The sequence below is a fragment of the Lissotriton helveticus genome, chromosome 9, assembly GCF_964261635.1.
Source record: "Lissotriton helveticus chromosome 9, aLisHel1.1, whole genome shotgun sequence".
Classification (NCBI taxonomy): Eukaryota; Metazoa; Chordata; class Amphibia; order Caudata; family Salamandridae; genus Lissotriton; species Lissotriton helveticus.
Genome location: NC_136070.1, coordinates 934,812,743 through 934,822,883, shown reverse-complemented (window position 1 = coordinate 934,822,883; position 10,141 = coordinate 934,812,743). Strand labels below are relative to the sequence as shown.

Below are 10,141 nucleotides of genomic sequence, written 5' to 3'. Positions count from 1 at the left end.
TTCATTTCAATTCTATTAAAATCTTTGTTTCCATCACAAGTCAGAATTACAAAAAAAGTGATTTATTTGTGCTTTCCTGACTACTATTATATTTTGAAATATTTACAGTTTGTTTACATTTACTTCTGTGAGCATTTATTTAAATGTTATTGTGCTACAAAATTGACATCATACAGCCTTTCCTTTCACACTCCCTGAACCCAAACAAGATTGTTACATAGTTCACATTACAAAATCGATCCTTTCCCCTTGCAGTCAGAGAAAGGAAATACCAGTTTCCATGCTAAAAGAATAAACAGCACATTTTCAGAAGACTTTCCCTGTTATTTAACCTCTTTGAACACTCAGCAACTGTGACAAGATAAAAACAAAATGAAATGCCTCTTTATTACTCGTTCACATTTAGGATTACAGCATTGTTATTATGGGGTTTCTGTGGCACCTCCCGCACCCCTACTTTCAGCACCCATGCGCCCGGGAGGGCTCTGGAAATTAACCAAGGAGCACAAGGAAAAAGTCTCACTTAGTGACATCACAGCAGATCACACTGTCAGCCACCCAGCTAAGCATATTGGCCACTTCCATCGAGAGCTGCAGGGTCACCCACAACTGGGGCCAAGTATGGAACCAATGGAGTGTCTGTTACCAACTCATTCAGGGTCTCCAACCCTCACTATGAATCCCTTTGACTATTCAGTCAGCCATATTGAACCAACTAAGGCTGCAAAGGTCTTCCTACAACTACCCAAAATTTCACTGTGACCAAGCAATGAAGCCACAATGACACTGGAACAGGTCCCTGTAATGTGGATGGAGGAGAACTTGTCAGTAAATTATGAAAATCTCAGGAAGGGGTATGTCTTGGGGTGCTATTACAGGAAAGGAATGGGAGACAATCTTTCAAGAGACTGGCTCACCCTGCATTTGAGGGTAAACCATTTTAGGTAATCTAAGAGAGATAGGTAAAGATAGAGAGAGAGAGAGGTAAAGAGAGAGAGAGAGAGACAGAGAGAGACAGAGAGAGAGAGAGAGAGAGAGAGAGAGAGAGAGAGAGAGAGAGAGAGAGAGAGAGAGAGATTTAAATGACGGGATCCTTTAAGACAAGGAAGTTTTCTTGATGAGGGAAACCATCCATGTAATAGAAATACATTATGCAGGGAGTCTCTCTAAAATTGGAGAGTCCTAAAATCAACGTACATTTTTCAAGAAGTAGTAAATATACCATGTGCTTCACACTTGTTTAATATGAATGCCCTTGAGTTTATTGCTACACTCTCACCCACCCTTGTCATCTTCCCACCTAAGAATCCAGTTCAGGATGTATCCTCTGGGATCTGCCCTGGGATTCGTACGCCAGTGACCGTGTGATCGAGGGTGTTCGTGGGACTGTAGTTAATGTAGCTGGAGCCTGTTTCCATAGTACAGTTCGTCCTCTGCAGGAACTGCAGGAAGTTCTCATGGACAGAGGCTTCCAGGCTGGAGACCTCCTGGTTTGTAGGCCTACTAAAGAAGTGTTGACCCAACTTAGACAGCTCTTCCCTGATCTGACGGTTCAGGAAGCCATACAAAAAAGGATTGATGGCAAAGGAGGAGTAGGCCAGCCATGTGACCACTGCTTCTCCTTGGCCTATGTCCATCATGGGTGGATTGAATGAAAAGTGAAGATGGAAGGAGAAAAATGGAAGCCAACAGAACAGGAACTGCCCAACAATGATAATCAGAGTGACAGCAGCTTTCCCTCCTCCGAAGATCCGTTCTGGGGACAGCCGGTGTGGCTGATTCCTAGTGGTGATAATTGTTGCTTGACTGTGCACAGAGTCGGACCTTCCATGGGAGTTTGATGACCAAGAGGGCACTGGTCCATGCTGCAGTGACGCTAATCGGGCAACCCTGTAAATACTGCCGTAGACAGCGATGATGACAATGGAGGGAAGCATGAAGCAAAAGATGCTGAAGACAATGATGAAAATGCTCTTGTATGTGCTAGGGCTCCAGTAAGCAGAGCACCGTCTGGGACCAGAGTCACTCAGGTGAGGTGACCACCCGAGTAAGGAAAAACCAGCAAACAGGACGGCCTTCACCCAGATAAAAAAGATCACTGTGCCCACCAGTCCGAGCGTCATCCTGAGCTCATACCTCATTGGGTGTACAATGTAGTAGTACCTTTCAATGCTGATGGCGGAAACTGTCAGAATGGAGGCACTGATGAAACAGACGTTCATAAATATGAAGGATTGGCATTCTGTCACAGTGAAGTCGTCCATATTGAAACATGTTGAGGTGGAAGCAATCCCTAGTGGCATGAGGAGGACAGCCGATAAGAGATCCACCAGGCAGAGGTGACCCACAAACACAAACTTCCTCAGCATTGGGTTCTTCAGAATGACTACAATGACCGAGAGGTTGGCCAATAAGGCTGTTAAGTTCAGTGCGACCATGAGGACAGTACAGAGTACACCTTGGAACACGAAGTCCCCTGAGATGGGAAGAAGTATGCCAGCCTCCTCTGATCCATTGGATCCAGTTCCGTTCGCCATTCACCTGATGGGATTACGCCAAGTATCCAATACGCTGGGAGCAAAAGCAGTCTTGAGTGGAAGATCATGCCAGCAGCATCCCAGGAACATACACAGCTTCAGTGCCAAGGACCAGTGACTCTTAGGATTGCACTAAAGAGAAAAAAAGAAAAAAATCAATGCTCGGAACCGGACAGTATTATTTTGATGGGGGTTGAGAGGGACACAGGACGCTGCTCTACCCCACATCTGAAGAAGATCATGGCTAGGTGTGCATAGTGTCTGAAATCTCTTCACACATTAAACAAGCATTTTCAATGCAATAGGTCTCGCATGTGTGAGAGTTTAAGCTATTGGCATTGTAAATGACAATGGGCCGGATGTAGGTCGGTCGGTAACGGCCGAAAATCTGTATTTTCGGCCGTTACCGACCGAGATTCACAAAATGGTATGTAGGTGCAGGTATTTTACAGATTCGGAAAATTTACCGATCGGTAAATTTACCGAATCTGTAAAATACCGAATCGGTATTTTTTACCGATTTGGTAACAATGAGATGCAGGTGGGACTCTTCTGAGTCCCACAAGCCTTACAGAATCGGTATTTTACCATGAAATCCAACTTCATGGTAAAAAACCGATTCCGGTGTGCATGCACATGTGTGCATGCACACCTGTGCCATATGACAGGCAGACCTGCCCTTAGGGCAGGTATGCCTGCCACATGGCCCCCGAACCTTTTTTGGGGGTGCTAGAGGGTGTCAAAGTGACACCCCCTGCACCCTTGTCAAAATCGGTATTTACCGATTCTTTAAATACCGACCGGTAATGCCCCATTCATTCCTATGGGCTTCAAAGCCCATAGGAATGAATGTGACATTACCGGTCGGTATTTACAGAATCGGTAAATACCGATTTTTACCGATTCGGTAGCAGGAACATCTGGATGTTCCTACATCTCAACCCCTTAGATTTACCGATTTTTAATTACCGAATCGGTATGATTCGGTAATTTAAAATCGGTAAATCTATTTTACCTACATCGGGGCCAATGCCTTTTATTTATGCATTTTTAAACCTAACACACATATAAAAGGCATTGTTATTCATAACGCCAATAGCTCTAACTCTCAAAAATGCATGACCACTTTAATGGTGGCCGCGCCCCTATCTTTATACGCTGCTCGCCGTATTCAGGTTACAGTGAGCAGCATCTAAAGAAGGGGCATGGACAACATTAAAGTGAAAGCGCTGTTTTGGGCGCTTTCACTCCAAAATATAAATAAATAAATAAAAGTTCTGTAGTGTGGCCGCTAAAGGTAAAGCAGACCGTGCTGGAAAATTAACTAAATAAAAATGTGTGTCTGCCATACTAAAAGCGGAGTGCGCTGCAAATTAAATAAATAATAAATGTGGCCGCTATAGTTAAAGCGGACCGCGCTGCAAATTAAATAAATAAATTAGCGCGACTCCTATAGTTAAAGCAGACCCGAAGCTATTACTATTAAAAATATAAAAGTGTGCGGCACCGTGTAACAACACATGTAAAAAGTCCAGTCCTTATGGGAGGTTACAAATGTAGACAAGGCAGTTCCAAGAGGGGAGGGATTACTAAGACTATTCATGAATGAAAAGCAACGAATTATAAAGGACAGTAACAGGAGCCAATTGAAAAGATGGGTGGAAAACGGGTAGAGCTTCTAGTCCACACCTCAATACAGCATGACTCGCAAAGCAGCACATGCGCTGCCCAGGCTCAACCTAAATATTCACCACTTAAGAGAGAGGTATCATTGTTTGCGACCTCTTTGCCCCAGTGCTGGACAGAATTGGGTCTATGTCGCTAGGTTGGAGGCTGCAGAACTAAGAGATTTAAGTTTGAATCCTGGCTCTCCCACTTCAGAGCAAGAGCCTGCTTGAAAAACATATTGTCCCTGTGCTTCGAAACCCTTATCAGCCACAAGTGGGAATTCTTGGTGGAAAGCAGTATTACAGGCTACAAAAAATGAAATGGACATCAAGTAAACATAGTCATTTATCTATTCGCAACCACCTCTATGTCCAATCTAAGGTCATGAACAGCCGCAGCCCGTGGAGGGAGTTGCGGTGGGGCAGAGATGCGAGGCGGGGGAGGGACAGGGTGGGGGGTGCTAAAAACCGGAATATGGATAATTGGAGGTAAGTAAACAATTTAATTATTAAAATGAATTTCGTAGCGCGCGCAGCATTGTTTTTTGCGATGCAGGGCACGCTACGAAATTCATTTTATTTATTAAATTGTTTACCTAACTCCAATTATCCATATGCTGGTTTTTAGCAACACCCCCCCCCCCCCCCCGACCCTGCCCCACTCCCGCCCCTCTGCCCCACCGCAACTCCCTCCACGAGCCGAGGCTGGTCATGAAGCCCAACCACTTTCCTGTCCACTTTAGGTCAACCCTCAATATTTGAGTCCTAAAACTTTGCCCGGGGCCTTTTTTCAAATACTTAGACTAGAGATGATGGCCATTTATTGCCTTTAAATCATTTTATTAAATGTTACTCACTACATTTTTTTAAATGTACAGTGATGTGACATTTTCTTTTTTGCAAAGCAGGAGTACACACTGAGGAATTCTGGGTACTAGTGGAAGGTGACAGCAGGAGCAAAAGAAACGGACAGCTAAGGTTTCAAGGCAAAAATCATATTGTTATATATTTTAGGAAAACAATTAAATTATAAAACAGTTTTAATCAGGCTGCAGGCCTTTCCACATTGTTGGAGCCAAAACAGGGATTGAGTAACTTTTCTTTCACTACTGGTCATTTCTCTTAAGTTTGAGCAAGAAAGATGGATGCAAATCTTCAGATGGAGCATATTAGAGATACTCGGCATAATGTGTCAAATGGTTTTTCCCATTCTGTGTCTATAATGTCGAAATGAGTTTGCACATATAGGCCATGGTCTTGTGGACTAAGAATAAGGCGTTTTTTCACAGATATAATGCCGCTATTTTTGGCGCGCCATGCGTACAGTATTTGTGTAATCTTGGGAAAATCACTTCATCCTCTTAATGCTCAGCTCCCAGATCCATCATTTGGGAGCACTCATTTTCTTAGTGCAATATAAGAAATTGGATGTCAAACGTATTGCTCGCTTTGCAACTGGATTCAAGCTAGCCTAGCTGATATGGGGTGTTACCATGAAGCCAGCTTCAGGATGCTTGTTTCCGGTCCAGGGAAAACCTGGCTTGACAGTTCGGGCTGGACTGTTCCCATGAGGCGCAAGGTGAAGTCTGATTTGCATATAGCGGAGTCTGAACTGAGGTGGCGAGGTAAGCTAAAGAACGATGATGGATTCAACCCAGATCTGTGATCGGGAGTGAGTGTCTGAAATGTTTCAGCGCTCTGTCCATTGTCTCGTTGTGTTTGCTTTGTCACCCTAAGTTGGCAGGGTATGCCCAGACGTGGGTACCTTGCTCACTTTGCCTCTGGATTCAAGCTAGCCTGGCTGATGAGGGGTGCTACCCCGAAACCGGTACCAGGTAAAAATAAAAAATAAATGGTCTTAGGATTCCTGTTTCCTGTCCAGTTGTCTGAACTGGGGTGGCAGAGTGGGCTAAAGAACGGTGATGGATCAAACCCAGATCTTTTGACTGGGTGTGAGTGTTTGATTGGTTCAGATGCTCCGTCCATCACCACCCCCTTTTGTTCCGGTCCAGGGAAGACCTGACTTGGCAGTTTGGGCTGGATTGTTCCCATGAGGCACAGGGGTCGAACCCTATTTTGCAGATAGCTGGATCTGAACTGTGGTGGCAAAGTGAGCTAAAGAACAATGATGGATTTAACCCAGATCTGTGACTGGGTGTGAGTACCTGAAAAGTTTCAGCGCTCCGTGCATTGTCTCCCTGTGCCACAAACTATACATGGATTTGTATAGCTCAATTTAAAGTGCACTGAGGTGGAGTAAGAAGCCTCCAACTGGAGGACATTGAGTTGTGGGGTGTGGGACCAAGCATCTGGAATCCAATCCTGGATTCCCCACTTAGACAAAGTAAGTTCCAATCCAGGCTTCCCAACTTCGCCACACTGTATGATCCTAAGCACATCGTTTAACTCCCCGGAGGCTTCAACTCATATCTTTGCTAAAATCGACAGGACTTAAAAGAGTGCTATTTATAGATAGGGAATTAGGCAAACTAGCGTCCCTTCCAATGCAAAGATGCTCGGGTGTTTTACGAGCGTCTCGCGCTTTCTCGTCGTGCCCCACCATTGGCAAATAAAGCTCTGATTGTGGCACAGGAAGTGCGTGATCTCCAGACAATACAATAACGACGTCTCGGCTGGGCAGCTTGTACTATGAAGGGAAGCCGCAGAGTTTGTTCATAGAAAAGAACTCCTGGTACGTGGGCGCCAAGGGCAATTCAACATGTCGCCTGAGCTATAAAAAAAAAGTCATCGTTATTAAGTCAAATATAGAAGAACTATGTTGTACTAGTTTTCTTGTTAAAATTAGTACTCCTATTAGGTGGGGTAAACCGTATTTGCAGACTGCAGTGGTAGAAGCAGTCTTCATCTGACTGACGCCCGCGTGAAATATTTTTTTCTGCCACTGACTTTTCTTTCTTTCATCTTCCACCTCGTGCGCCCTTTCTTCGTTGCATGGTCCTCCCTTCCTTCCTTTCTTCTCTTCGTTAGAACTGTTAAACAGTGTTACGTGGTGTAAGCTATGCACTACCACCAGCATGACGTGCCCTTCCTTTCTTTCTCCAGGACCTTCAAACTCGCTTCCTTCATGGGAGTCCCTTCTCCCCCAATCTCTCTCTTTCTATGTTGTGCCCCCCTTTAGCGCTTGGGATGAGCTTCAAACAGCTCGGTAAGCGCTATACAAGCAACTATCATGCCGCATCATGACCTCAAAGAATTCCCGCGCACAACTCTTCTACGAGAGTATTACAGCCTGGCAGGGAATTACGGACCAGCCCAGGGCTTTAAGTGGGATGAAAGAAATGGGGGGTCTCTCATAGGGGCGGGGCCACTGTAATAAAGGCCGTGGCTTAAAACACTTAGGGGCAGATTTACAAGCCCCTTGCGCCACTTTTGCGCCACTTTTAACATGGGAAAAGTGACGCAAAAGTGGCGCAAGGGGCTCCTTGCGCCACTTTTGCGTCACTTTTCCCATGTTAAAAGTGGCGCAAAAGTGGCGCAAGGGGCTTGTAAATCTGCCACTCAGTACACAAATCTGTATTTAGGATGGTGTGCTGCCCCACTGGTATTCTGCTGCTTCTGTCCATTCTTCCAGACATTTAACACAAGTAATGTTACACCCACAAGAAGACAGGACTATTGGCTTTGTCAATGGTTATTAGTTGCACAAGATAAATAAGCAACAACTCTCATTTCGTTGTATATAATATTGAAAATGCAACTCACTAGTGTGGGCGAGGTTGTGGCATAAGGCTAGAGCTGCCGACTTTCGAGCTGAGAAAGCGAGTTACATCAAAAACAGTGACGGTTGTACTATTGGAGAGTTACGTTTTTTTTTCTCGCAACCTGTGGGTAAAAATGGATAGTCCGATAGCGGTACCTGCTTTTAAAAACTGTCGGTGCTGAGCACCGGCAGGACCCGGCCCATTTTAAAGCTGTGGACACACACCTTACCTGAGTTGTCCGTGTTCTCAGAGACTGGCATCCTCGCACTCTCCACTCCGGCTCTTCTGCTCACTGCCCCCCTATACCGGGTGTCCTCCCTCTCACCGGCCGTGCAAGGACCGAGAGCAGAGCGGACAGCGCCCCTCGCACTGGTAACCAGATAGACCCAGCGGATCCCAGCTGTGGCTCTTCACGGACCGCTCATCCGAGCACTACCCTGGCGCTGCTGTCAGCTCTGCCCCTCCCGCGAGCAGCCGCCACTCCCCCTCCCTTGACATGCTCCGTTCTCCTTCCTGTCCCAGCCTGCTTCATCATCTCCACTGCTTCTCGCTCGCTTTTCAATGTGTAGTTTAGCCTCAATTTCACATTTTTTTCCTGCAATTCCCACCACCCATTCGTTACCTAACGATTCCCCTCCATCTCATTCTCTTCCTCCAGGTCCCTACCTTGTTCCGTCGTCTATCCCACATTCCCGACCTTTTCTGTTTTCACGCCCGAAGTCACTTACACTCCCTGAAGTCACTTGCACTCCCCCTTCCCTCTATGCGATTTTTCACTTGTTCTCTTGTGTCTGCCCTTAATAGCAGCCCTCCACTTTTTTTTTGCAGTTTTATATAGCACGCACTCGACCCGAAGGTATCAGAGCGCTTTACATGGCCTCCAGTTGCATTGCAGATGGAAACATCCTTTTTTTTAAATCTTATTTTTAGGCAGTGGAGATTAGGTGATTTGCACAGAATCACAGGATGTTTGAGCCTCCCCTTGGACTCGAACCTGGTGGTATATTATCAAGACAGAACCTGGGGGCATATTATCAAGACAGACGATAAAATTATCGCTGTTTCAGCGGCAGAAAACTGCCGCTAAAACGGCGATAATAGGCTCTATAATATGCTCTATGGAATTCCAATAGAAGCCCATGTTAGATGTCCTTCACATTTAACATGGGCTTAAATTGGAATTCCACAGAGCATATTATCAAGCCCATTATCGCCATTTTAGCAACAGATTCCTGCCGCTAAAACGGCGATAATTTGTATCGCCTGTCTTGATAATATGCCCCCCCCCCGGGGGGCCATATTATCAGGCAAGGGCGATACATTATCGCCGCTTTTATCGGCAGAAAACTGCCGCTAAAACGGCGATAATGGGCTTGCTAATATGCCCTTGAGAATTCCCATAGAAGCCCATGTTGTGGTGTTAACATGGGCTTCTACGGGAATTCACAAGGGCATATTATCAAGCCCATTATCGCCATTTTAGCGGCAGTTTCCTGCCGATCAAAGCAGAGATAATGTATCGCCCTTGCTTGATAATATGGCCCCAGGTTCCCCAGCTTCAAAGTCGGCCGCTTTGGCCTTTCTAACAGCTCTCCACAGCTCGTGAACTCCCCTCGGTACTAGCCCCAACACACCTGCTCTGTGCCTAAAGCTCCGTGTCCAGTTTTAGTCACCAGTGAAAGGCGCGCAATGACGCGCATCTTCACTTTTCCAGTTACATTTATTATTGTCATTACAATTTCGCAGTACTGCTCACTAGACGGAGCGGTAGTTTGGTCCGAGCGCAGCGTGCGATACACATGTTGTCCAAGAGATGACGTTGCAACCGCAAAACATCGAAAACTGTGCGTGAAGTGGAGAGACGGTCGTGCGGTCCTGGATGCGGCGGTAATCACGGGGTGGCCTCAAACGGCCTCGGATTGTCTTTTTGCAAATTGGACGGGGCCGTAATCGCCGAGTACGCCGAAGAAAAGCTGCTCACATAATTGGTTTCGGACCAGATATCTTACAATGCATGTTTGGCCGCGGTTTAGCTTAATTATGGGAGGCCTAGATAGGGACGAGTCCAGATAAGACCGTCCAGCAGTTAGATCCCAGCCGGCAGCCGAGCTGGTCTCAGCTGCAAACAAGTCTGGGAGTTTTCCTACCCAGGGCCAGCTGTTCTATAGTTTACACCACCCCTCAATGCCCGAAGTGCTCAGTTTGCATAGGTGGT

At 46.0% G+C, this 10,141-nt stretch overlaps 1 protein-coding gene across 1 annotated transcript; it reads right to left on the bottom strand.

Annotated features, from left to right (window-relative positions):
* Positions 1-1,093: 1,093 nt before the first annotated feature.
* On the bottom strand, positions 1,094-8,223 carry GPR62 (G protein-coupled receptor 62). The gene is made up of 2 exons (XM_078662237.1): positions 8,156-8,223; positions 1,094-2,669 (listed from the first exon to the last, which is right to left on the bottom strand). The coding sequence occupies exon 2, from the start codon at positions 2,535-2,537 to the stop codon at positions 1,314-1,316; it is 1,224 nt and encodes a 407-aa protein (XP_078518363.1). The 5' UTR covers positions 2,538-2,669; positions 8,156-8,223; the 3' UTR covers positions 1,094-1,313.
* Between the last annotated feature and the right edge of the window lie 1,918 nt (positions 8,224-10,141).